This window comes from Daphnia pulicaria, chromosome 1 (assembly GCF_021234035.1).
Source record: "Daphnia pulicaria isolate SC F1-1A chromosome 1, SC_F0-13Bv2, whole genome shotgun sequence".
In the NCBI taxonomy this organism is placed as follows: domain Eukaryota; kingdom Metazoa; phylum Arthropoda; class Branchiopoda; order Diplostraca; family Daphniidae; genus Daphnia; species Daphnia pulicaria.
This window is the reverse complement of record NC_060913.1, coordinates 30,204,895-30,232,814: the sequence shown is the minus strand read 5'-3', so window position 1 is coordinate 30,232,814 and position 27,920 is coordinate 30,204,895. Positions and strand designations below refer to the sequence as shown.

Below are 27,920 nucleotides of genomic sequence, written 5' to 3'. Positions count from 1 at the left end.
CGTGCTCTTGCGTGCTCTGGTGTGCATTGACGTGCTCTGGCGTGCACTGGCGTGCTCTGGCGTACACTGATTAGATTAGATTAGATTAGGTTAGATTTATTTGTAACGCGCATTTTAAGGAATTGTCAAATGACGCAGATAGGTACAGTCGACGAATACAACGGAAATAAATAGTGTGTCTTAGTTACAGTTTTTGGACAGAAGGTGACGAATTACAAGAGAACGAAAAGTGTTCAAGTTCGGGGCTTGTCTGACAGGGTCGGGTAGACTATTCCAGAGAAGAGGGGCGGCGCATGAGAAAGCTCGTTTGCCGAATAGAGTGAGACGATAAGGTTTGCAAATGAGAAGATTTTTATCGCCGGAGCGGAGTTCACGACTTGGGGAATAGCAGGAGATGAGATCAGAAAGATAGGGAGGGGCTGAGCCATTAAGGCAGCGAAAAGTGAGACAGGCAACTTTGAGTTTAGCACGGTCAGCGATTTCAAGCCAGCGAAGAGATTGGCGGTGTATAGACACATGTTCACGTTTTCGAAGATTAAAAATCGTACGAACCGCTGCATTTTGGACACGCTGAAGGCGCTTCAAGAGAGAAGATGGAAGATTAAGATAGAGAGAATTGCAGTATTCGAGGCGAGAAAGAACTAAAGCATTCACAACACATTTGACAGAGGAAAAATCGAGAAACCGACGGATCTTGTTTATCCTGCTGAGATGAAAGTTGGCGGCTCTGCAGGTCTTCTTGACTTGGGCTTCCATTGTCAGGTGACTATCAATGATGACACCAAGGTTACAAGCCGTTGTGGACGGCTGGACTAGTGACGATCCAATCTGGAGAGGGGTTGAATCAATGTGACGAGTTGTGGAGCCTTTACCGGGGTTGTATGTGTAGATTATTGTGCTTTTAGGAATGTTGAGCTGGACGCGGTTGATGGTGAGCCAGGCGTCGGTCTTTTCAAACCAGCAGCCAAGGCGGGTGCGACACTGAGACTGGGAGGAGAAATCCTCCTTGAGAGCGAAACGTGAGCGTGCCTGCTTGTCATCTGAAAACTGACTAACTTGCACGCCTTCAGTTTTCGTAGCCTCAGAAAAAGGTGTGACGTACATGATGAACAGTGGGCCGCCGAGTACGGAGCCTTGTGCTACGCCAAACAAAAGATGAACGCTAGCAGATGTATATGCACCAACATGGACGGACTGCGTTCTATTGCTTAAGTATGATGAGAACCAGTTGACAGCGGTGCTAGAAAGGCCGAAACAGTGGGACAGTCTCTCAAGCAGTATTTGGTGATCAATTGTGTCGAATGCCGCAGACAGGTCGAGAAGAACAAGAGCGCTTGCGTCTTTTTGATCTGCTGTGGTGAGAAGGTCATCAAATAAGGAGAGTAGGGCTGTCTCAGTTGAATGGTTGGCTCTGTAGGCTGATTGGTGTACCGGAAGTAGGTGGAACTTAGACAAGTGTTCAGTCAGCAACATGAGAACAGCTCTCTCGATCAGTTTCGAAAGAAATGAAAGGTTTGATACTGGACGAAAGTTGCCTAGTACGTTCCGGTCAAGAGTTGGTTTTTTCAGGAGAGGCGTGATGATGCCATGTTTCAGACTGGAAGGAAAAGCGCCAGTAGAAAGGGAAAGGTTGATGATGTCGGTTATTGGTCTAACTAGGACCACGAGGCACTTCTTGAGTAGTTGAGTTGGTAGTGGGTCCAAGGAACACGACTTCGTTGGCGAAGATTCAATAAGTTTGGACACCTCCGCAGTGGACACAGATCGAAACTTGAGCAGGTCGTTTTCTTCATGTAGCTGAAGGAAGGACTGCTCGTGCTGAAGTGTGTGAGACGAGGTAGACTCAGCCACACGGTCCAAATTCGATCGTATTGTAGAGATTTTAGACGAGAAGAATTCGCTTAGGTCGTCGACAACTTCCTGCATGCAGGGACGATCTGGAAGAACCGGGGGTGAGGATGAGCCAGTTAAGTCGCCAACCAGTTGAAAAAGTGCGCGCATATCGCCACCACAGTCAGACACACGTTCCCGAACTGAATCGGTTCTGGCGGCGTCAAGAGTAGTAGAGTACTTTAATCGGTGTTTTCTGTAGACTTTGTGGAATCGTTCACTGGCTGGGTCGCGTTTTCTCCTAGCAGCCTGCCACATTCGCTCAGCCCATCGTGCCATCGCTTTAAGGCCTCGGATTTCAAAGGATCTCCAAGGAGCAGAAGGACGGAGAACAATGGTTTTCGTCTGAAGAGGAGCATGTTGATCGATAGTGGAGCGGATGCCATCGTTGTACTGGGTGACAAGGCCATCCAGTGAGTCGGATGGAGACTGTACCAACGGAAGAGAGTCAATGTCCAAGAGAAAAGCGTCCAAGTCAATGGACTTGAACGACCTGAAGGTGATGGTCTTAGTCGGCCAACGGGGAGGTCGGATGTTGAGCACACACTTGATAGCAGAGTGATCAGAGATATTCCGACCTAAGCTGTCATCAACGTGAGTGGATTTCACCAGGGATTCCGACTGACGGGAGAGAACCAAGTCGAGAATGTGATCATCGTTGTGTGTGGGTTGGTTCACGTGTTGCTGCAAGCCAAAAGACTCGACGAGAGTCAGAAAATGATTGGCATACGCGTCGGTGATTGGAGCGTCGACATGAAGATTGAAATCTCCGGTGATCAATAGCTTCGAGGAGACTGAAACTGTAGATTCCAGTAGAGAAGAGAATTCTTCAATGAATTGGGCGCGTGATTTATCCGGTGGTCTGTAGATGACGATGAGACGGACTTTTGTAGATTTGATCACAACACTAAGGTCAAGGCACTCGAAAGAAAGAAAATCAGGGAACTCAGACAATACTGTCACTTTGACTGAGTTTTTGTGGAAGAGAGCCAAACCACCACCACTCTTCTTTTTCGTTAGAACCAGGTTTCTAGGCTTCTGCACTGCTGAGTAGCCGCGCGGGCAGACAGACCTGGCGTCATGGTCGCCAGCAGCATCAGTAAACCAAGTCTCAGTTACCGCCAGCAGGTCAGGACAAGACGCAGCGAGTAGACGGGTAATTTTAGTGCAGGAAGAGAAATTGCGGAGGTCCCTTGCATTTACTAAGAAAAGTTTGGCATCAGTATCACTAAGCAACTTCTCACATCGTTTCTTTTTCTTTCGGCGTGATCGGCTTGTTGACATTCTCACAAGCAGACAAAGGTCTCTGAAAATTCTGTAGTTGCCAGGCATGAGCCTGGGGGTAGGCCTCAGGCTCAGAGCCAAAAGATCTGAACGAGAGTAATGGAGTGTCATGGCCGACAATAACACAGACAAATTGAACGAAAAACTACCAGCACGGACGAAGTAAGTACACTAAGTCTTTGCTTGGCAGATGCACGACACACTCACGAATAATTGGGAACAAACTATCACATGAAACCAGAACTAAAACAACTAAAATAAAACCGTTGTTCGGGACTGACTTTTAGGTGCAACCTGTGAGGGCGCCACCGGGTGGTAGTATATCTGGCGTGCTCTGGCGTGCTCTGGTTTGCATTTGCATACTCTGAAGTGAACTGGCGTGCTCTGGCGTGCACTGGCGTGCTCTGGCGTGCATTGACGTGCTCTTGCGTGTACTGGCGTGCTCTGGCGTGCACTGGCGTGCTCTGGTGTGAATTGGTGTGAATTGGAGTGCTCTGGCGTGCATTGACGTGCTCTTGCGTGTACTGGCGTGCTCTGGCGTGCACTGGCGTGCACTGGCGTGCTCTGGTGTGAATTGGAGTGCTCTGGCCTGCACTGGCGTGCCCTGGCGTGCTCTGCTATGCAGAACTGAAGTGCTTGACAATAGAAATCCACTACCCAACAATAGAACTAGAATAACTTGAATAATTTTTAAAAATTCAAGTGCTGTGATGTGCGTTTTTCTAAAATTTTTTGTTCATGATTTGCTCTATAAATTAATTGATTCAATAGACTTGAAAGGGTGTATTGGACATTGATTTACACATCCTGTAATTAAAAAATGGTTTTAAAAAGTGAAAAAATATTATAGCAACTTCAAGTGCTGAGCTGTTCTCTGCTGTGCTCTACCGTGCTCTGGCGTGCACTGGCGTGCTCTGGCGTGCTCTGGCGTGCATTGACGTGCTCTGACTTGCACTGGCGTGCACTGGCGTGCACTGGCGTGCTCTGGCGGGCACTGGCGTGCTCTGGCGTCCACTGGCGTGCTCTGGCGTGCTGTGGCGTGCTCTGGCGTGCACTGGCGTGCTCTGGCGTGCATTACAGTGCTCTGGCGTGCACTGGCGTGCTTTGGTGTGAATTGGCGTGCTCTGGTGTGAATTGGCGTGCTCTGGGTGCACTGGCGTGCTCTGGCGTGCATTGGCTTGCATTGACGTGCTCTGGCGTGCACTGGCGTGCTCTGGCGTGAACTGGCGTGCTCTGGCGTGAACTGGCGTGCTCTGGTGTGAATTGGAGTGCTCTGGCGTGCTCTGGCGTGCACTGGCGTGCTCTGGCGTGCACTGGCGTGCTCTGGCGTGCACTGGCGTGCTCTGGCGTGCACTGGCGTGCACTGGCGTGCTCTGGCGTGAACTGGCGTGCTCTGGTTTGAATTGGAGTGCTCTGGCGTACACTGGCGTGCTCTGGCGTGCTCTGGTTTGCATTTGCATACTCTGAAGTGAACTGGCGTGCTCTGGCGTGCACTAGCGTGTTCTGGCGTGCATTGACGTGCTCTGGCGTGCACTGGCTTGCTCTGGCGTAATTTGACGTGCTCTGGCGTGCACTGGCGTGCTCTGGCGTGCATTGGAGTGCTCTGGCGTGCACTGGCGTGCTCTGGCGTGCACTGGCGTGCTATGGCGTGCACTGGCATGCTCTGGAATGCACTGGCGTGCTCTGGCGTGCACTGGCGTGCTCTGGCGTGCTCTGCTATGCAGAACTCAAGTGCTTGACAATAGAAATCCACTAACCGACAATAGAACTCAAATAACTTGAATAATTTTTAAAAATTCAAGTGCTGTGATGTGCGTTTTTCTAAAACTTTTTGTTCATAATTTGCTCTATAAATTTATTGATTCAATAGACTTGAAATGGTGTATTGGACATTGATTTACACATCCTGTAATTAAAAAATGGTTTTAACAAGAGAAAAAAATATTATAGAAAGTTCAAGTTGTGAGCTGTTCTCTGTTGTGCCCTACCGTGCTCTGGCGTGCACTGGCGTTCTCTGGCGTGCACTGGCGTGCTCTGGTGTGAATTGGCGTGCTCTGGTGTGAATTGGCGTGTACTGGCGTGCTCTGGAATGCACTGGCGTGCTCTGGCGTGCATTGACGTGCTCTGGCGTGCACTGGCGTGCTCTGGCGTGCACTGGCGTGCTCTGGCGTGCACTGGCGTGCTCTGGCGTAAACTGGCGTGCTTTTGCGTGCACTGGCGTGCTCTGGTGTGCATTGACGTGCTCTGGCGTGCACTGGCTTGCTCTGGCGTGCATTGACGTGCTCTGGCGTGCACTGGCGTGCACTGGCGTGCTCTGGCGTGCACTGGCGTGCACTGGCGTGCTCTGGCGTGCACTGGCGTGCTCTGGCGTGAATTTTGCGTGCTCTGGCGTGCACTGGCGTGCTCTGGCGTTCACTGGCGTGCTCTGGCGTGCACTGGCGTGCTCTGGCGTGCTCTGCTATGCAGAACTCAAGTGCTTGACAATAGAAATCCACTACCCAACAATAGAACTCAAATAACTTGAATAATTTTTAAAAATTCAAGTGCTGTGATGTGCGTTTTTCTAAAACTTTTTGTTCATGATTTGCTCTATAAATTTATTGATTCAATAGACTTGAAATGGTGTATTGGACATTGATTTACACATCCTGTAATTAAAAAATGGTTTTAACAAGTGAAAAAATATTATAGCAACTTCAAGTGCTGAGCTGTTCTCTGCTGTGCTCTACCGTGCTCTGGCGTGCACTGGCGTGCACTGGCGTGCTCTGGCGTGAATTGGCGTGCTCTAGCGTACACTGGCGTGCTCTGGCGTGCACTGTTGTGCTCTGGCGTTCACTGGCGTGCTCTGGCGAGCACTGGCGTGCTCTGGCGTGCTCTGGCATGCAGATCTCAAGTGCTTGACAATAGAAATCCACTACCCGACAATAGAACTCAAATAACTTGAATAATTTTTAAAAATTCAAGTGCTGTGATGTGCATTTTTCTAAAACTTTTTGTTCATAATTTGCTCTATAAATTTATTGATTCAATAGACTTGAAATGGTGTATTGGACATTTATTTACACATCCTGTAATTAAAAAATTGTTTTAACAAAAGAAAAAAATATTATAGAAAGTTCAAGTGCTGAGCTGTTCTCTGTTGTGCTCTACCGTGCTCTGGCGTGCACTGGCGTGCTCTGGCGTGCACTGGCGTGCTCTGGCGTGCACTGGCGTGCTCTGGCGTGCACTGGCGTGCTCTGGTGTGAATTGGCGTGCTCTGGTGTGAATTGGCGTGTACTGGCGTGCTCTGGAGTGCACTGCGTGCTCTGGTGTGAATTGGCGTTCTCTGGCGTGCACTGGCGTGCTCTTGCGTGCACTGGCGTGCTCTGGCGTGCATTGACGTACTCTGGCGTGCACTGGCGTGCTCTGACGTGCACTGGCGTGCTCTGGCGTGCACTGGCGTGCTTTTGCGTGCACTGGCGTGCTCTGGCGTGCACTGGCGTGCTCTGGGTTGAATTGGCGTGCTCTGGTGTGAATTGGCGTGCTCTGGAGTGCACTGGCGTGCTCCGGCGTGCATTGACGTGCTCTGGCGTGCACTGGCGTGCTCTGGCGTGAACTGGCGTGCTCTGGCGTGAATTGGAGTGCTCTGGCGTGCACTGGCGTGCTCTGGCGTGCACTGGCGTGCTCTGGCGTGCTCTGGTTTGAATTGGCGTGAACTGGCGTGCTCTGGCGTGAATTGGAGTGCTCTGGCGTGCACTGGCGTGCTCTGGCGTGCACTGGCGTGCTCTGGCGTGCTCTGGTTTGAATTGGCGTTCTCTGGCGTGCACTGGCGTGCTCTGGCGTGCACTGGCGTGCTCTGGCGTGCATTGACGTGCTCTGGCGTGCATTGACGTGCTCTGGCGTGCACTGGCGTTCTTTTGCGTGCACTTTTGTGCTCTGTCGTGCATTGACGTGCTCTGGCGTGCACTGGCTTGCTCTGGCGTGCATTGACGTGCTCTGGCGTGCACTGGCGTGCTCTGGCGTGCACTGGCGTGCTCTGGCGTGCACTGGCGTGCTATGGCGTGCACGTGCGTGCTCTGGCGTGCACTTGCGTGCTCGGGCGTGCTCTTCTATGCAGAACTCAAGTGCTTGACAATAGAAATCCACTACCCGACAATAGAACTCAAATAACTTGAATAATTTTTAAAAATTCAAGTGCTGTGATGTGCGTTTTTCTAAAACTTTTTGTTCATGATTTGCTCTATAAATTTATTGATTCAATAGACTTGAAATGGTGTATTGGACATTGATTTACACATCCTGTAATTAAAAAATGGTTTTAACAAGTGAAAAAATATTATAGCAACTTCAAGTGCTGAGCTGTTCTCTTCTGTGCTCTACCGTGCTCTGGCGTGCACTGGCGTGCTCTGGCGTGCTCTAGCGTGCATTGACGTGCTCTGGCGTGCACTGGCGTGCTTTGGATTGCGCTGGCGTGCTCTGGCGTGCACTGGCGTGCTATGGCGTGCACTGGCGTGCTCTGGCGTGCACTGGCGTGCTCTGGCGTGCACTGGCGTTCTATGGCGTGCACTGGCGTGCTCTGGCGTTTACTGGCGTGCTCTGGCGTGAACTGGCGTGCTCTGGCGTGAACTGGCGTGCTCTGGTGTGAATTGGAGTGCTCTGGCGTGCTCTGGCGTGCACTGGCGTGCTCTGGCGTGCTCTGGTTTTAATTGGCGTACTATGGTTTGCACTGGCGTGCTCTGGCGTGCACTGGCGTGCTCTGGCGTGCATTGACGTGCTCTGGCGTGCATTGACGTGCTCTGGCGTGCACTGGCATGCTTTTGCGTGCACTGGCGTGCTCTTGGGTGAATTGGCGTGCACTGGCGTGCTCTGGCGTGCACTGGCGTGCTCTGGCGTGCATTGACGTGCTCGGGCGTGCACTGGCGTGCACTGGCTTGCTCTGGCGTGCACTGGCTTGCTCTGGCGTGCACTGGCTTGCACTGGCGTGCACTGGCGTGCTCTTGGGTGAATTGGCGTGCACTGGCGTGCTCTGGCGTGCACTGGCGTGCTCTGGCGTGCATTGACGTGCTCTGGGGTGAATTGGCGTGCTCTAGCGTGCACTGGCGTGCACTGGCATGCTCTTGGTGCACTGCGTGCTCTGGTGTGAATTGGCGTTCACTGGCGTGCACTGGCGTGCTCTTGCGTGCACTGGCGTGCTCTGGCGTGGTCTAGTTTGAATTGGGGTACTCTGGCGTGCATTGACGTTCTCTGGCGTGCACTGGCGTGCTTTGGTGTGAATTGGCGTGCTTTGGTGTGAATTGGCGTGCTCTGGCGTGGACTGGCGTGCAATGGAGTGCACTGGCGTGCTCTGACGTGCATTGGCTTGCTCTGTCGTGCACTGGCATGCTCTGGCATGCTCTGCTCTGGCGTGCACTGAATGTCTGTGCACTGGCGTGCTCTGGCGTGCACTGGCGTGCACTGGCGTGCTCTGGCGTGCACTGGCGTGCTCTGGCGTGCACTTGCGTGCTCTGGCGTGCACTGGCGTGCTCTGGCGTGCATTGACGTGCTCTGGCGTGCACTGGCGTGCTCTGGTGTGAATTGGCGTGCTGTGGTGTGAATTGGCGTGCTCTGGCGTGTACTGGCGTGCAATGGAGTGAACTGGCGTGCTCTGACGTGCATTGACGTGCTCTGGCGTGCACTGGCATGCTCTGGCGTGAACTGGCGTGCTCTGGTGTGAATTGGAGTGCACTGGCGTGCACTGGCGTGCACTGGCGTGCTCTGGCGTGCTCTAGTTTGAATTGGGGTACTCTGGCGTGCACTGGCGTGCTCTGTCGTGCACTGGCGTGCTCTGGCGTTCATTGACGTGCTCTGGCGTGCATTGACGTGCTCTGGCATGCACTGGCGTGCTCTGGCATGAACTGGCGTGCTTTTGCGTGCACTGGCGTGCTCTGGCGTGCACTAGCTTGCTCTGGCGTGCATTGACGAGCTCTGGCATGCACTGGCGTGCTCTGGCGTGCACTGGCGTGCTCTGGCGTGAATTGGCGTGCTCTGGCGTGCACTGGCGTGCTCTGGCGTGCACTGGCGTACTCTGGCGTTCACTGGCGTGCTCTGGCGTGCACTGGCGTGCTCTGACGTGCTCTGCTATGCAGAACTCAAGTGCTTGACAATAGAAATCCACTACCCGACAATAGAACTCAAATAACTTGAATAATTTTTAAAAATTCAAATGCTGTGATGTGCGTTTTTCTAAAACTTTTTGTTCATGATTTTCTCTATAAATTTATTGATTCAATAGACTTGAAAGGGTGTATTGGACATTGATTTACACATCCTGTAATAAAAAAATGATTTTAACAAGTGAAAAAAAATATTATAGCAACTTCAAGTGCTGAGCTGTTCTCTGCTGTGCTCTACCGTGCTCTAGCGTGCACTGGCGTGCACTGGCGTGCTTTTGGAGGAATTGGCGTGCTCTGGCGTGCACTGGCGTGCACTGGCGTGCACTGGCGTGCTCTGGCGTGCATTGACGTGCTCTGGCGTGCACTGGCGTGCTCTGGCGTGCATTGACGTGTTCTGGGGTGAATTGGCGTGCTCTGACGTGCACTGGCGTGCACTGGCGTGCTCTGGCGTGCACTGGCATACTCTGGAGTGCACTGCGTGCTCTGGTGTGAATTGGCGTGCTCTGGCGTGCTCTGGCGTGAACTGGCGTGCTCTGGTGTGAATTGGAGTGCTCTGGCGTGCTCTGGCGTGCTCTGGTTTTAATTGGCGTACTATGGTTTGCACTGGCGTGCTCTGGCGTGCATTGGCGTGCTCTGGCGTGCATTGACGTGCTCTGGCGTGCATTGGCGTGCTCTGGCGTGCACTGGGGTGCTCTGGCGTGCACTGGCATGCTTTTGCGTGCACTGGCGTGCTCTTGGGTGAATTGGCGTGCACTGGCAGGCTCTGGCGTGCACTGGCGTTCTCTGGCGTGCATTGACGTGCTCTGGCGTGTACTGGCGTGCACTGGCTTGCTCTGGCGTGCACTGGCTTGCTCTGGCGTGCACTGGCGTGCTCTATGGTGAATTGGCGTGCACTGGCGTGCTCTGGCGTGCACTGGCGTGCTCTGGCGTGCATTGACGTGCTCTGGGGTGAATTGGCGTGCCCTGGCGTGCACTGGCGTGCACTGGCGTGCTCTGGCGTGCACTGGCATGCTCTGGAGTGCACTGCGTGCTCTGGTGTGAATTGGCGTTCTCTGGCGTGCACTGGCGTGCTCTTGCGTGCACTGGCGTGCTCTAGTGTGAATTGGCGAGCTGTGGTGTGAATTGGCGTGCTCTGGCGTGTACTGGCGTGCAATGGAGTGCACTGGGGTGCTCTGACGTGCATTGGCGTGCTCTGTCGTGCACTGGCATGCTCTGGCATGCTCTGCTCTGGCGTGCACTGAATGGCTGTGCACTGGCGTGCTCTGGCGTGCACTGGCGTGCTCTGGCGTGCACTGGCGTGCTCTGGCGTGCACTGGCGTGCTCTGGCGTGCTCTGGCGTGCACTGGCGTGCACTGGCGTGCACTGGCGTGCTCTGGCGTGCACTTGCGTGCTCTGGCGTGCACTGGCGTGCTCTGGCGTGCATTGACGTGCTCTGGCGTGCACTGGCGTGCTCTAGTGTGAATTGGCGAGCTGTGGTGTGAATTGGCGTGCTCTGGCGTGTACTGGCGTGCAATGGAGTGCACTGGCGTGCTCTGGTGTGAATTGGAGTGCTCTGGCGTGCACTGGCGTGCTCTGGCGTGCTCTAGTTTGAATTGGGGTACTCTGGCGTGCACTGGCGTGCTCTGTCGTGCACTGGCGTGCTCTGGCGTTCATTGACGTGCTCTGGCGTGCATTGACGTGCTCATGCATGCACTGGCGTGCTCTGGCATGAACTGGCGTGCTTTTGCGTGCACTGGCGTGCTCTGGTGTGCATTGACGTGCTCTGGCGTGCACTAGCTTGCTCTGGCGTGCATTGACGAGCTCTGGCGTGCACTGGCGTGCTCTGGCGTGCACTGGCGTGCTCTGGCGTGAATTGGCGTGCTCTGGTGGGCACTGGCGTGCTCTGGCGTGCTCTGCTATGCAGAACTCAAGTGCTTGACAATAGAAATCTACTACCCGACAATAGAACTCAAATAACTTGAATAATTTTTAAAAATTCAAGTGCTGTGATGTGCGTTTTTCTAAAACTTTTTGTTCATGATTTGCTCTATAAATTTATTGATTCAATAGACTTGAAAGGGTGTATTGGACATTGATTTACACATCCTGTAATAAAAAAATGGTTTTAACAAGTGAAAAAAAATATTATAGCAACTTCAAGTGCTGAGCTGTTCTCTGCTGTGCTCTACCGTGCTCTGGCGTGCACTGGCGTGCACTGGCGTGCTCTTGGGTGAATTGGCGTGCTCTGGCGTGCACTGGCGTGCACTGGCGTGCTCTGGCGTGCACTGGCGTGCACTGGCGTGCTCTGGCGTGCATTGACGTGCTCTGGGGTGAATTGGCGTGCTCTGGCGTGCACTGGCGTGCACTGGCGTGCTCTGGCGTGCACTGGCATGCTCTGGAGTGCACTGCGTGCTCTGGTGTGAATTGGCGTGCTCTGGCGTGCACTGGCGTGCACTGGCGTGCTCTGGCGTGCACTGGCATGCTCTGGCGTGCATTGACGTGCTCGTGCGTAGACTGGCGTGCTCTGGCGTGAACTGGCGTGCTCTGGCGTGAACTGGCGTGCTCTGGTGTGAATTGGAGTGCTCTGGCGTGCTCTGGCGTGCACTGGCGTGCTCTTGGGTGAATTGGCGTGCTCTGGCGTGCACTGGCGTGCACTGGCGTGCTCTGGCGTGCATTGACGTGCTCTGGCGTGCACTGGCGTGCTCTGGCGTGCATTGACGTGCTCTGGGGTGAATTGGCGTGCTCTGGCGTGCACTGGCGTGCACTGGCGTGCTCTGGCGTGCAATGGCATGCTCTGGAGTGCACTGCGTGCTCTGGTGTGAATTGGCGTGCTCTGGCGTGCACTGGCGTGCTCTGGGGTGCACTGGCGTGCTCTGGCGTGCTCTAGTTTGAATTGGGGTACTCTGGCGTGCATTTACGTGCTCTGGCGTGCACTGGCGTGCTCTGGTGTGAATTGGCGTGCTGTGGTGTGAATTGGCGTGCTCTGGCGTGTACTGGCGTGCAATGGAGTGCACTGGCGTGCTCTGACGTGCATTGGCGTGCTCTGTCGTGCACTGGCATGCTCTGGCATGCTCTGCTATGCAGAACTCAAGTGCTTGACAATAGAAATCCACTACCCAACAATAGAACTCAAATAACTTGAATAATTTTTAAAAATTCAAGTGCTGTGATGTGCGTTTTTCTAAAACTTTTTGTTCATAATTTGCTCTATAAATTTATTGATTCAATAGACTTGAAATGGTGTATTGGACATTGATTTACACATCCTGTAATTAAAAAATGGTTTTAACAAGTGAAAAAAATATTATAGCAACTTCAAGTGCTGAGCTGTTCTCTGCTGTGCTCTACCGTGCTCTGGCGTGCACTGGCGTGCACTGGCGTGCATTGACGTGCTCTGGCGTGCACTGGCGTGCTCTGGTGTGAATTGGCGTGCAGTGGTGTGAATTGGCGTGCTCTGGCATGTACTGGCGTGCAATGGAGTGCACTGGCGTGCTCTGACGTGCATTGACGTGCTCTGGCGTGCACTTGCATGCTTTGGCGTGAACTGGCGTGCTCTGGTGTGAATTGGAGTGCACTGGCGTGCTCTGGTGTGAATTGGCGTGCACTGGCGTGCACTGGCGTGCTTTGGCGTGCACTTGCGTGCTCTGGCGTGCGCTGGCGTGCTCTGGCGTGCATTGACGTGCTCTTGCGTGCACTGGCGTGCTCTGGCGTGCACTGGCGTGCTCTGGCGTGCATTGAATTGCTCTTGCGTGCACTGACGTGCTCTGGCGTGCACTGGCGTGCTCTGGCGTGCTCTGGCGTGCACTTGCGTGCTCTGGCGTGCACTGGCGTGCTCTGGCGTGCATTGACGTGCTCTTGCGTGCACTGGCGTGCTCTGGCGTGCACTGGCGTGCTCTGGTGTGAATTGGCGTGCTCTGGCGTGCACTGGCGTGCTCTGGTGTGAATTGGCGTGCTCTTGCGTGCATTGACTTGCTCTGGCGTGCACTGGCGTGCTCTGGCATGCACTGGCGTGCTCTGATGTGAATTGGCGTGCACTGGCGTGTACTGGCGTGCTCTGGCGTGAACTGGCGTGCTTTGGCGTGCACTTGCGTGCTCTGGCGTGCTCTGGCTTGCTCTGGCGTGCATTGACGTGCTCTGGCGTGCTCTGGCGTGCTCTGGTGTGAATTGGCGTGCACTGGCGTGCACTGGCGTGCTCTGGCGTGCACTGGCGTGCTCTGGCGTGCATTGACGTGCTCTGGCGTGCACTGGCGTGCTCTGGTGTGAATTGGCGTGCTCTGGCGTGCACTGGCATGCTCTGGTGTGAATTGGCGTGCTCTGCCGTGCATTGAGTTGCTCTGCCGTGCACTGGCGTGCTCTGGCGTGCACTGGCGTTCTCTGGCGTGCACTGGCGTGCACTGGCGTGCTCTGGCAGGCACTGGCGTGCTCTGGCGTGCTCTGGCGTGCTCTGCTATGCAGAACTCAAGTGCTTGACAATAGAAATCCACTACCCGACAATAGAACTCAAATAACTTGAATAATTTTTAAAAATTCAAGTGCTGTGATGTGCGTTTTTCTCAAACTTTTTGTTCATGATTTGCTCTATAAATTTATTGATTAAATAGACTTGAAATGGTGTATTGGACATTGATTTAAACATCCTGTAATTAAAAAATGATTTTAACAAGTGAAAATAATATTATAGCAACTTCAAGTGCTGAGCTGTTCTCTGCTGTGCTCTACCGTGCTCTGGCGTGCACTGAAGTGCTCTGGCGTGCTCTGGCGTGCTCTGGCGTGCTCTGGCGTGCTCTGGCGTGCACTGGCGTGCTCTGGTGTGAATTGGCGTGCACTGGCGTGCACTGGCGTGCACTGGCGTGCACTGGCGTGCACTGGCGTGCACTGGCGTGCTTTGGCGTGCACTTTCGTGCTCTGGCGTGCACTGGCGTGCTCTGGCGTGCATTGATTCGCTCTGGAGTGCACTGGCGTGCTCTGGCGTGCACTTGCGTGCTCTGGCGTGCACTGGCGTGCTCTGGCGTGCATTTACGTGCTCTTGCGTGCTCTTGCGTGCTCTGGCGTGCTCTGGCGTGCTCTGGCGTGCTCTGGCGTGCACTGGCGTGCTCTGGTGTGAATTGGCGTGCACTGGCGTGCACTGGCGTGCTTTGGCGTGCACTTGCGTGCTCTGGCGTGCACTGGCGTGCTCTGGCGTGCATTGATTTGCTCTGGAGTGCACTGGCGTGCTCTGGCGTGCACTTGCGTGCTCTGGCGTGCATTGACGTGCTCTTGCGTGCACTGGCGTGCTCTGGCGTGCACTGGCGTGCTCTGGCGTGTACTGGCGTGCTCTGGTGTGAATTGGAGTGCTCTAGCGTGCACTGGCGTGCTCTGGTGTGAATTGGCGTGCTCTGGCGTGCATTGACTAGCTCTGGCGTGCACTGGCGTGCTCTGGCATGCACTGGCGTGCTCTGGTGTGAATTGGCGTGCAATGGCGTGTACTGGCGTGCATTGACGTGCTCTTGCGTGCACTGGCGGGCTCTGGCGTGCTTTGGCGTGCTCTGCTATGCAGAACTCAAGTGCTTGACAATAGAAATCCACTACCCGAAAAATTCAAGTGCTGTGATGTGCGTTTTTCTCAAACTTTTTGTTCATGATTTGCTCTATAAATTTATTGATTAAATAGACTTGAAATGGTGTATTGGACATTGATTTACACATCGTGTAATTAAAAAATGATTTTAACAAGTGAAAAAAATATTATAGCAACTTCAAGTGCTGAGCTGTTCTCTGCTGTGCTCTATCGTGCTCTGGCGTGCACTGAAGTACTCTGGCGTGCTCTGGCGTGCTCTTGCGTGCTCTGGTGTGCACTGGCGTGCTCTGCTGTGAATTGGTGTGCACTGGCGTGCACTGGCGTGCTTTGGAGTGCACTTGCGTGCCCTGGCGTGCTCTGGCGTGCATTGAATTGCTCTGGCGTGCACTGGAGTGCTCTGGCGTGCACTGGCGTTCTCTGGCGTGCACTGGCGTACTCTGGCGTGCACTGGCGTGCTCTGGCGTGCATTGACGTGCTCTTGCGTGCACTGGCGTGCTCTGGCGTGCACTGGCGTGCTCTGGTGTGAATTGGCGTGCTCTGGCGTGCACTGGCGTGCTCTGGTGTGAATTGGCGTGCTCTGGCGTGCATTGAATTGCTCTGGCGTGCACTGGCGTGCTCTGGCGCGCACTGGCGTGCACTGGCGGGCTCTGGCGTGCACTGGCGTGCTCTGGCGTGCACTGGCGTGCTCTGGCGTGCATTGACGTGCTCGTGCGTGCACTGGCGTTCTCTGGCGTGCACTGGAGTGCTCTGGTGTGAATTGGCGTGCTCTGGCGTGCAATGGCGTGCTCTGGCGTGCACTGGCATGCTCTGGCATGCATTGACGTACTCGTGCGTGCACTGGCGTGCTCTTGCGTGCTCTGGCGTGCACTGGCGTTCTCTGGTGTGAATTGGCGTGCACTGGCGTGCACTGGCGTGCTCTGGTGTGAATTGGCGTGCACTGGCGTGCTCTGGCGTGCACTGGCGTGCTCTGGCGTGCACTGGCGTGCTCTGGCGTGCACTGGCGTGCTCTGGCGTGCACTGGCGTGCTCTGGCGTGCACTGGCGTGCTCTGGCGTGCATTGACGTGCTCGTGCGTGCACTGGCGTTCTCTGGCGTGCACTGGAGTGCTCTGGCGTGCACTGGCGTGCTCTGGCGTGCACTGGCGTGCTCTGGCGTGTACTGGCGTGCTCTGGCGTGCTCTGTCGTGCTCTGGCGTGCTCTGCTATGCAGAACTGAAGTGCTTGACAATAGAAATCCACTACCCGACAATAGAACTCAAATAACTTGAATAATTTTTAAAAATTCAAGTGCTGTGATGTGCGTTTTTCTCAAACTTTTTGTTCATGATTTGCTCCATAAATTAATTGATTAAATAGACTTGAAATGGTGTATTGGACATTGATTTACACATCCTGTAATTAAAAAATGGTTTTAACAAGTGAAAAAAATATTATAGCAACTTCAAGTGCTGAGCTGTTCTCTGCTGTGCTCTACCGTGCTCTGGCGTGCACTGGCGTGCTCTGGCGTGCTCTGGCTTGCTCTGGCGTGCATTGACGTGCTCTGGCGTGCACTGGCGTGCTCTGGTGTGAAATGGCGTGTACTGGCGTGCACTTGCGTGCTCTGGCCTGCACTAGCGTGCTCTGGCGTGCACTGGCGTAATCTGGCGTGCATTGACGTGCTCTTGCGTGCACTGGCATGCTCTGGCATGCACTGGCGTGCTCTGGTGTGAATTGGCGTGCTCTTGCGTGCACTGGCGTGCTCTTGCGTGCACTGGCGTGCTCTGGTGTGAATTGGCGTGCTCTGGCGTGCACTGGCGTGCTCTGGTGTGAATTGGCGTGCTCCGGCGTGCATTGAATTGCTCTGGCGTGCACTGGCGTGCTCTGGCGTGCTCTGGCGTGCACTGGCGTGCACTGGCGTGCTCTGGCGTGCACTGGCGTGCTTTGGGGTGCACTTGAGTGCTCTTGCGTGCACTGGCGTGCTCTGGCGTGCATTGAATTGCTCTGGCGTGCACTGGCATGCTCTGGCGTGCACTGGCGTGCTCTGGCGTGCATTGACTTGCTCTGGCGTGCACTGGCGTGCTCTGGCGTGCACTGGCGTGCTCTGGCGTGAACTGGCGTGCTCTGGTGTGAATTGGAGTGCTCTGGCGTGCTCTGGCGTGCACTGGCGTGCTCTTGGGTGAATTGTCGTGCACTGGCGTGCACTGGCGTGCTCTGGCGTGCTCTGGCGTGCTCTGGCGTGAATTGGCGTGCTCTGGCGTGCATTGAATTGCTCTGGCGTGCACTGGCGTGCTCTGGCGCGCACTGGCGTGCACTTGCGTGCTCTGGCTTGCACTGGCGTGCTCTGGCGTGCATTGACGTGCTCTGGTGTGAATTGGCATGCTCTGGCGTGCAATGGGGTGCTCTGGCGTGCACTGGCATGCTCTGGCATGCATTTACGTACTCGTGCGTGCACTGGCGTGCTCTGGCGTGCTCTGGCGTGCTCTGGCGTGCACTGGCGTTCTCTGGTGTGAATCGGCGTGCACTGGCGTGCTCTGGCGTGCACTGGCGTGCTCTGGCGTGCACTGGCGTGCACTGGCGTGCTCTGGCGTGCAATGGCATGCTCTGGCGTGCATTGACGTGCGTTTGCGTGCACTGGCGTGCTCTGGCGTGCTCTGGCGTGCACTGGCGTGCTCTGGCGTGCACTGGCGTTCTCTGGCGTGCATTGACTTGCTCTGGCGTGCACTAACGTGCTCTGGTGTGAATTGGCGTGCACTGGCGTGCACTGGTGTGCACTGCCGTGCTCTGGCGTGCACTGCCGTGCTTTGGCGTGCACTTGCGTGCTCTGGCTTGCACTGGCGTGCTCTGGCGTGCATTGACGTGCTCTTGCGTGCACTGGCGTGCTCTGGCGTGCATTGACGTGCTCTTGCGTGCACTGGCGTGCTCTGGCGTGCACTGGCGTGCTCTGGTGTGAATTGGCGTGCTCTGGCGTGCACTGGCGTGCTCTGGTGTGAATTGGCGTGCTCTGGCGTGCATTGAATTGCTCTGGCGTGCACTGGCGTGCTCTGGCGCGCACTGGCGTGCACTGGCGGGCTCTGGCGTGCACTGGCGTGCTCTGGCGTGCACTGGCGTGCTCTGGCGTGCATTGACGTGCTCGTGCGTGCACTGGCGTTCTCTGGCGTGCACTGGAGTGCTCTGGTGTGAATTGGCGTGCTCTGGCGTGCACTGGCGTGCTCTGGTGTGAATTGGCGTGCTCTGGCGTGCATTGAATTGCTCTGGCGTGCACTGGCGTGCTCTGGCGCGCACTGGCGTGCACTGGCGGGCTCTGGCGTGCACTGGCGTGCTCTGGCGTGCACTGGCGTGCTCTGGCGTGCATTGACGTGCTCGTGCGTGCACTGGCGTTCTCTGGCGTGCACTGGAGTGCTCTGGTGTGAATTGGCGTGCTCTGGCGTGCAATGGCGTGCTCTGGCGTGCACTGGCATGCTCTGGCATGCATTGACGTACTCGTGCGTGCACTGGCGTGCTCTTGCGTGCTCTTGCGTGCTCTGGCGTGCACTGGCGTTCTCTGGTGTGAATTGGCGTGCACTGGCGTGCACTGGCGTGCTCTGGTGTGAATTGGCGTGCACTGGCGTGCTCTGGCGTGCACTGGCGTGCTCTGGCGTGCACTGGCGTGCTCTGGCGTGCACTGGCGTGCTCTGGCGTGCACTGGCGTGCTCTGGCGTGCACTGGCGTGCTCTGGCGTGCACTGGCGTGCTCTGGCGTGCATTGACGTGCTCGTGCGTGCACTGGAGTTCTCTGGCGTGCACTGGAGTGCTCTGGCGTGCACTGGCGTGCTCTGGCGTGCACTGGCGTGCTCTGGCGTGTACTGGCGTGCTCTGGCGTGCTCTGTCGTGCTCTGGCGTGCTCTGCTATGCAGAACTGAAGTGCTTGACAATAGAAATCCACTACCCGACAATAGAACTCAAATAACTTGAATAATTTTTAAAAATTCAAGTGCTGTGATGTGCGTTTTTCTCAAACTTTTTGTTCATGATTTGCTCCATAAATTAATTGATTAAATAGACTTGAAATGGTGTATTGGACATTGATTTACACATCCTGTAATTAAAAAATGGTTTTAACAAGTGAAAAAAATATTATAGCAACTTCAAGTGCTGAGCTGTTCTCTGCTGTGCTCTACCGTGCTCTGGCGTGCACTGGCGTGCTCTGGCGTGCTCTGGCTTGCTCTGGCGTGCATTGACGTGCTCTGGCGTGCACTGGCGTGCTCTGGTGTGAAATGGCGTGTACTGGCGTGCACTTGCGTGCTCTGGCCTGCACTAGCGTGCTCTGGCGTGCACTGGCGTAATCTGGCGTGCATTGACGTGCTCTTGCGTGCACTGGCATGCTCTGGCATGCACTGGCGTGCTCTGGTGTGAATTGGCGTGCTCTTGCGTGCACTGGCGTGCTCTGGCGTGCACTGGCGTGCTCTGGTGTGAATTGGCGTGCTCTGGCGTGCACTGGCGTGCTCTGGTGTGAATTGGCGTGCTCCGGCGTGCATTGAATTGCTCTGGCGTGCACTGGCGTGCTCTGGCGTGCTCTGGCGTGCACTGGCGTGCACTGGCGTGCTCTGGCGTGCACTGGCGTGCTTTGGGGTGCACTTGAGTGCTCTTGCGTGCACCGGCGTGCTCTGGCGTGCATTGAATTGCTCTGGCGTGCACTGGCATGCTCTGGCGTGCACTGGCGTGCTCTGGCGTGCATTGACTTGCTCTGGCGTGCACTGGCGTGCTCTGGCGTGCACTGGCGTGCTCTGGCGTGAACTGGCGTGCTCTGGTGTGAATTGGAGTGCTCTGGCGTGCTCTGGCGTGCACTGGCGTGCTCTTGGGTGAATTGGCGTGCACTGGCGTGCACTGGCGTGCTCTGGCGTGCTCTGGCGTGCTCTGGCGTGAATTGGCGTGCTCTGGCGTGCATTGAATTGCTCTGGCGTGCACTGGCGTGCTCTGGCGCGCACTGGCGTGCACTTGCGTGCTCTGGCTTGCACTGGCGTGCTCTGGCGTGCATTGACGTGCTCTGGTGTGAATTGGCGTGCTCTGGCGTGCAATGGCGTGCTCTGGCGTGCACTGGCATGCTCTGGCATGCATTTACGTACTCGTGCGTGCACTGGCGTGCTCTGGCGTGCACTGGCGTTCTCTGGTGTGAATCGGCGTGCACTGGCGTGCTCTGGCGTGCACTGGCGTGCTCTGGCGTGCACTGGCGTGCACTGGCGTGCTCTGGCGTGCACTGGCATGCTCTGGCGTGCATTGATGTGCGTTTGCGTGCACTGGCGTGCTCTGGCGTGCTCTGGCGTGCACTGGCGTGCTCTGGCGTGCACTGGCGTTCTCTGGCGTGCATTGACTTGCTCTGGCGTGCACTGGCGTGCTTTGGGGTGCACTTGAGTGCTCTTGCGTGCACTGGCGTGCTCTGGCGTGCATTGAATTGCTCTGGCGTGCACTGGCATGCTCTGGCGTGCACTGGCGTGCTCTGGCGTGCTCTGGCGTGCACTGGCGTTCTCTGGTGTGAATCGGCGTGCACTGGCGTGCTCTGGCGTGCACTGGCGTGCTCTGGCGTGCACTGGCGTGCACTGGCGTGCTCTGGCGTGCAATGGCATGCTCTGGCGTGCATTGACGTGCGTTTGCGTGCACTGGCGTGCTCTGGCGTGCTCTGGCGTGCACTGGCGTGCTCTGGCGTGCACTGGCGTTCTCTGGCGTGCATTGACTTGCTCTGGCGTGCACTAACGTGCTCTGGTGTGAATTGGCGTGCACTGGCGTGCACTGGTGTGCACTGCCGTGCTCTGGCGTGCACTGCCGTGCTTTGGCGTGCACTTGCGTGCTCTGGCTTGCACTGGCGTGCTCTGGCGTGCATTGACGTGCTCTTGCGTGCACTGGCGTGCTCTGGCGTGCATTGACGTGCTCTTGCGTGCACTGGCGTGCTCTGGCGTGCACTGGCGTGCTCTGGTGTGAATTGGCGTGCTCTGGCGTGCACTGGCGTGCTCTGGTGTGAATTGGCGTGCTCTGGCGTGCATTGAATTGCTCTGGCGTGCACTGGCGTGTTCTGTTGTGCACTGGCGTGCACTGGCGTTCTCTGGCGTGCACTGGCGTGCTCTGGCGTATATTGACGTGCTCTGGCGTGCACTGGCGTGCTCTGGCGTTCTCTGGTGTGAATTGGCGTGCTCTGGCGTGCTCTGGCTTGCACTGGCGTGCTCTGGCGTGCATTGACGTGCTCGTGCGTAGACTGGCGTGCTCTGGCGTGCACTGGCGTGCTCTGGCGTGCATTGACGTGCTCTGCTGTGAATTGGCGTGCTCTGGCGTGCGCTGGCGTGTTCTGGCGTGCACTGGCATACTCTGGTGTGAATTGACGTGCTCGTGCGTGCACTGGCGTGCTCTGACGTGTACTGGCGTGCTCTGGCGTGCAGTGGCGTGCTCTGGCGTGCACTGGCGTGCTCTGGCGTGCACTGGCGTGCTCTGGCGTGCACTGGCGTGCTCTGGCGTGCACTGGCGTGCTCTGGCGTGCACTGGCGTTATCTGGCGTGCAACCGAGTTCTCTGGCGTGCACTGGCGTGCTCTGGCGTGCTCTGTCGTACTCTGTCGTGCTCTGCTATGCAGAACTCAAGTGCTTGACAATAGAAATCCACTACTCGACAATAGAACTCAAATAACTTGAATAATTTTTAAAAATTCAAGTGCTGTGATGTGCGTTTTTCTCAAAGTTTTTGTTCATGATTTGCTCTATAAATTAATTGATTAAATAGACTTGAAATGGTGTATTGGACATTGATTTACACATCCTGTAATTAAAAAATGGTTTTAACAAGTGAAAAAAATATTATAGCAACTTCAAGTGCTGAGCTGTTCTCTGCTGTGCTCTACCGTGCTCTGGCGTGCACTGGCGTGCTCTGGCCTGCACTAGCGTGCTCTGGCGTGCACTTGCGTAATCTGGCGCGCATTGACGTGCTCTTGCGTGCACTGGCATGCTCTGGCATGCACTGGCGTGTTCTGGTGTGAATTGGCGTGCTCTTGCGTGCACTGGCGTGCTCTGGTAAGAATTGGCGTGCTCTGGCGTGCACTGGCGTGCTCTGGTGTGAATTGGCGTGCTCCGGCGTGGTTTGAATTGCTCTGGCGTGCACTGGCGTGCCCTGGCGTGCACTGGCGTGCATTGACGTGCTCTGGCGTGCACTGGCGTGCTCTGGCGTGCTCTGGCTTGCTCTGGCGTGCATTGACGTGCTCTGGCGTGCACTGGCGTGCTCTGGTGTGAAATGGCGTGCACTGGCGTGCACTTGCGTGCTCTGGCCTGCACTAGCGTGCTCTGGCGTGCACTGGCGTAATCTGGCGTGCATTGACGTGCTCTTGCGTGCACTGGCATGCTCTGGCATGCACTGGCGTGCTCTGGTGTGAATTGGCGTGCTCTTGCGTGCACTGGCGTGCTCTGGCGTGCACTGGCGTGCTCTGGTGTGAATTGGCGTGCTCTGGCGTGCACTGGCGTGCTCTGGTGTGAATTGGCGTGCTCCGGCGTGCATTGAATTGCTCTGGCGTGCACTGGCGTGCTCTGGCGTGCTCTGGCGTGCACTGGCGTGCACTGGCGTGCACTGGCGTGCACTGGCGTGCTCTGGCGTGCACTGGCGTGCTTTGGGGTGCACTTGAGTGCTCTTGCGTGCACTGGCGTGCTCTGGCGTGCATTGAATTGCTCTGGCGTGCACTGGCATGCTCTGGCGTGCACTGGCGTGCTCTGGCGTGCACTGGCGTGCTCTGGCGTGCATTGACTTGCTCTGGCGTGCACTGGCGTGCTCTGGCGTGCACTGGCGTGCTCTGGCGTGAACTGGCGTGCTCTGGTGTGAATTGGAGTGCTCTGGCGTGCTCTGGCGTGCACTGTCGTGCTCTTGGGTGAATTGGCGTGCACTGGCGTGCACTGGCGTGCTCTGGCGTGCTCTGGCGTGCTCTGGCGTGAATTGGCGTGCTTTGGCGTGCATTGAATTGCTCTGGCGTGCACTGGCGTGCTCTGGCGCGCACTGGCGTGCACTTGCGTGCTCTGGCTTGCACTGGCGTGCTCTGGCGTGCATTGACGTGCTCTGGTGTGAATTGGCGTGCTCTGGCGTGCAATGGCGTGCTCTGGCGTGCACTGGCATGCTCTGGCATGCATTTACGTACTCGTGCGTGCACTGGCGTGCTCTGGCGTGCTCTGGCGTGCACTGGCGTTCTCTGGTGTGAATCGGCGTGCACTGGCGTGCACTGGCGTGCACTGGCGTGCTCTGGCGTGCACTGGCGTGCACTGGCGTGCTCTGGCGTGCACTGGCGTGCTCTGGCGTGCATTGACGTGCTCTTGCGTGCACTGGCGCGCTCTGGCGTGCTCTGGCGTGCACTGGCGTGCTCTGGCGTGCACTGGCATTCTCTGGCGTGCATTGACTTGCTCTGGCGTGCACTAACGTGCTCTGGTGTGAATTGGCGTGCTCTGGCGTGCATTGAATTGCTCTGGCGTGCACTGGCGTGTTCTGTTGTGCACTGGCGTGCACTGGCGTTCTCTGGCGTGCACTGGCGTGCTCTGGCGTATATTGACGTGCACTGGCGTGCACTGGCGTGCTCTGGCGTGCTCTGGTGTGAATTGGCGTGCTCTGGCGTGCTCTGGCTTGCACTGGCGTGCTCTGGCGTGCATTGACGTGCTCGTGCGTAGACTGGCGTGCTCTGGCGTGCACTGGCGTGCTCTGGCGTGCATTGACGTGCTCTGCTGTGAATTGGCGTGCTCTGGCGTGCACTGGCGTGCTCTGGCGTGCACTGGCATACTCTTGCGTGCATTGACGTGCTCGTGCGTGCACTGGCGTGCTCTGACGTGCACTGGCGTGCTCTGGCGTGCACTGGCGTGCTCTGGCGTGCACTGGCGTGCTCTGGCGTGCACTGGCGTGCTCTGGCGTGCACTGGCGTGCTCTGGCGTGCACTGGCGTTATCTGGCGTGCACTTGAGTTCTCTGGCGTGCACTGGCGTGCTCTGGCGTGCTCTGTCGTACTCTGTCGTGCTCTGCTATGCAGAACCCAAGTGCTTGACAATAGAAATCCACTACTCGACAATAGAACTCAAATAACTTGAATAATTTTTAAAAATTCAAGTGCTGTGATGTGCGTTTTTCTCAAACTTTTTGTTCATGATTTGCTCTATAAATTAATTGATTAAATAGACTTGAAATGGTGTATTGGACATTGATTTACACATCCTGTAAATAAAAAATGGTTTTAACAAGTGAAAAAAATATTATAGCAACTTCAAGTGCTGAGCTGTTCTCTGCTGTGCTCTACCGTGCTCTGGCGTGCACTGGCGTGCGCTGGCCTGTACTAGCGTGCTCTGGCGTGCACTTGCGTAATCTGGCGCGCATTGACGTGCTCTTGCGTGCACTGGCATGCTCTGGCATGCACTGGCGTGTTCTGGTGTGAATTGGCGTGCTCTTGCGTGCACTGGCGTGCTCTGGTAAGAATTGGCGTGCTCTGGCGTGCACTGGCGTGCTCTGGTGTGAATTGGCGTGCTCCGGCGTGGTTTGAATTGCTCTGGCGTGCACTGGCGTGCCCTGGCGTGCACTGGCGTGCCCTGGCGTGCACTGGCGTGCCCTGGCGTGCACTGGCGTGCTCTGGCGTGCTCTGGCGTGCACTGGCGTGCTCTGGCGTGCACTGGTGTGCTTTGGAGTGCACTTGAGTGCTCTGGCGTGCACTGGCGTGCTCTGGCGTGCATTGAATTGCTCTGGCGTGCACTGGCATGCTCTGGCGTGCTCTGGCGTGCTCTGGCGTGCACTGGCGTGCTCTGGCGTGCATTAACTTGCTCTGGCGTGCTGTGGCGTGCTCTGGTGTGCACTGGCGTGCTCTGGTGTGCATTGGCGTGCACTGGCGTGCACTGGCGTGCTCTGGCTTGCTCTGGCGTGCACTGGCGGGCTCTGGTGTGAATTGGCGTGCACTGGCGTGCACTGGCGTGCTCTGGCGTGCTCTGGCGTGCACTGGCGTGCTCTGGTGTGAATTGGCGTGCAGTGAAGTGCTGTTGCGTGCACTGGCGTGATCTGGCGTATTGTTGTGCTCTTGCGTGCACTGGCGTGCTCTGGCGTGCACTGGCGTGCTCTGGCGTGCTCTGGCGTGCTCTGGCTTGCTCTGGCGTGCATTGACGTGCTCTGGCGTGCACTGGCGTGCTCTGGTGTGAATTGGCGTGCACTGGCGTAATCTGGCCTGCACTAGCGTGCTCTGGCGTGCACTGGCGTTATCTGGCGTGCATTGACGTGCTCTTGCGTGCACTGGCATGCTCTGGCATGCACTGGCGTGCTCTGGTGTGAATTGGCGTGCTCTTGCGTGCACTGGCGTGCTCTGGCGTGCACTGGCGTGCTCTGGTGTGAATTGGCGTGCTCTGGCGTGCACTGGCGTGCTCTGGTGTGAATTGGCGTGCTCCGGCGTGCATTGAATTGCTCTGGCGTGCACTGGCGTGCTCTGGCGTGCTCTGGCGTGCACTGGCGTGCACTGGCGTGCTCTGGCGTGCACTGGCGTGCTTTGGGGTGCACTTGAGTGCTCTTGCGTGCACTGGCGTGCTCTGGCGTGCATTGAATTGCTCTGGCGTGCACTGGCATGCTCTGGCGTGCACTGGCGTGCTCTGGCGTGCACTGGCGTGCTCTGGCGTGCATTGACTTGCTCTGGCGTGCACTGGCGTGCTCTGGCGTGCACTGGCGTGCTCTGGCGTGAACTGGCGTGCTCTGGTGTGAATTGGAGTGCTCTGGCGTGCTCTGGCGTGCACTGGCGTCCTCTTGGGTGAATTGGCGTGCACTGGCGTGCACTGGCGTGCTCTGGCGTGCTCTGGCGTGCTCTGGCGTGAATTGGCGTGCTCTGGCGTGCATTGAATTGCTCTGGCGTGCACTGGCGTGCTCTGGCGCGCACTGGCGTGCACTTGCGTGCTCTGGCTTGCACTGGCGTGCTCTGGCGTGCATTGACGTGCTCTGGTGTGAATTGGCGTGCTCTGGCGTGCAATGGCGTGCTCTGGCGTGCACTGGCATGCTCTGGCATGCATTTACGTACTCGTGCGTGCACTGGCGTGCTCTGGCGTGCTCTGGCATGCTCTGGCGTGCACTGGCGTTCTCTGGTGTGAATCGGCGTGCACTGGCGTGCACTGGCGTGCACTGGCGTGCTCTGGCGTGCACTGGCGTGCACTGGCGTGCTCTGGCGTGCACTGGCGTGCTCTGGCGTGCATTGACGTGCTCTGGCGTGCACTGGCGTGCTCTGGCGTGCTCTGGCGTGCACTGGCATTCTCTGGCGTGCATTGACTTGCTCTGGCGTGCACTAACGTGCTCTGGTGTGAATTGGCGTGCACTGGCGTGCACTGCCGTGCTTCGGCGTGCACTTGCGTGCTCTGGCTTGCACTGGCGTGCTCTGGCGTGCATTGACGTGCTCTTGCGTGCACTGGCGTGCTCTGGCGTGCATTGACGTGCTCTTGCGTGCACTGGCGTGCTCTGGCGTGCACTCGCGTGCTCTGGTGTGAATTGGCGTGCTCTGGCGTGCACTGGCGTGCTCTGGTGTGAATTGGCGTGCTCTGGCGTGCATTGAATTTCTCTGGCGTGCACTGGCGTGTTCTGTTGTGCACTGGCGTGCACTGGCGTTCTCTGGCGTGCACTGGCGTGCTCTGGCGTATATTGACGTGCTCTGGCGTGCACTGGCGTGCTCTGGCGTGCTCTGGTGTGAATTGGCGTGCTCTGGCGTGCTCTGGCTTGCACTGGCGTGCTCTGGCGTGCATTGACGTGCTCATGCGTAGACTGGCGTGCTCTGGCGTGCACTGGCGTGCTCTGGCGTGCATTGACGTGCTCTGCTGTTAATTGGCGTGCTCTGGCGTGCACTGGCGTGCTCTGGCGTGCACTGGCATACTCTTGCGTGCATTGACGTGCTCGTGCGTGCACTGGCGTGCTCTGACGTGCACTGGCGTGCTCTGGCGTGCACTGGCGTGCTCTGGCGTGCACTGGCGTGCTCTGGCGTGCACTGGCGTGCTCTGGCGTGCACTGGCGTGCTCTGGCGTGCACTGGCGTGCTCTGGCGTGCACTGGCGTGCTCTGGCGTGCACTGGCGTGCTCTGGCGTGCACTGGCGTTATCTGGCGTGCACTTGAGTTCTCTGGCGTGCACTGGCGTGCTCTGGCGTGCTCTGTCGTACTCTGTCGTGCTCTGCTATGCAGAACTCAAGTGCTTGACAATAGAAATCCACTACTCGACAATAGAACTCAAATAACTTGAATAATTTTTAAAAATTCAAGTGCTGTGATGTGCGTTTTTCTCAAACTTTTTGTTCATGATTTGCTCTATAAATTAATTGATTAAATAGACTTGAAATGGTGTATTGGACATTGATTTACACATCCTGTAATTAAAAAATGGTTTTAACAAGTGAAAAAAATATTATAGCAACTTCAAGTGCTGAGCTGTTCTCTGCTGTGCTCTACCGTGCTCTGGCGTGCACTGGCGTGCGCTGGCCTGCACTAGCGTGCTCTGGCGTGCACTTGCGTAATCTGGCGCGCATTGACGTGCTCTTGCGTGCACTGGCATGCTCTGGCATGCACTGGCGTGTTCTGGTGTGAATTGGCGTGCTCTTGCGTGCACTGGCGTGCTCTTGCGTGCACTGGCGTGCTCTGGTAAGAATTGGCGTGCTCTGGCGTGCACTGGCGTGCTCTGGTGTGAATTGGCGTGCTCCGGCGTGGTTTGAATTGCTCTAGCGTGCACTGGCGTGCCCTGGCGTGCACTGGCGTGCCCTGGCGTGCACTGGCGTGCTCTGGCGTGCTCTGGCGTGCATTGGCGTGCTCTGGCGTGCACTGGTGTGCTTTGGAGTGCACTTGAGTGCTCTGGCGTGCACTGGCGTGCTCTGGCGTGCATTGAATTGCTCTGGCGTGCACTGGCATGCTCTGGCGTGCTCTGGCGTGCTCTGGCGTGCACTGGCGTGCTCTGGCGTGCATTAACTTGCTCTGGCGTGCTGTGGCGTGCTCTGGTGTGCACTGGCGTGCTCTGGTGTGCATTGGCGTGCACTGGCGTGCACTGGCGTGCTCTGGCTTGCTCTGGCGTGCACTGGCGGGCTCTGGTGTGAATTGGCGTGCACTGGCGTGCACTGGCGTGCTCTGGCGTGCTCTGGCGTGC

General features: G+C 56.6%; 1 protein-coding gene across 1 annotated transcript; it reads right to left on the bottom strand.

Moving 5' to 3' along the window:
* Nucleotides 1-180: 180 nt before the first annotated feature.
* On the bottom strand, nucleotides 181-3,174 carry LOC124321486. Its single transcript, XM_046784232.1, has one exon. It carries the CDS (start codon nucleotides 3,172-3,174, stop codon nucleotides 181-183), a length of 2,994 nt encoding a protein of 997 aa, XP_046640188.1.
* Nucleotides 3,175-27,920: the final 24,746 nt, after the last annotated feature.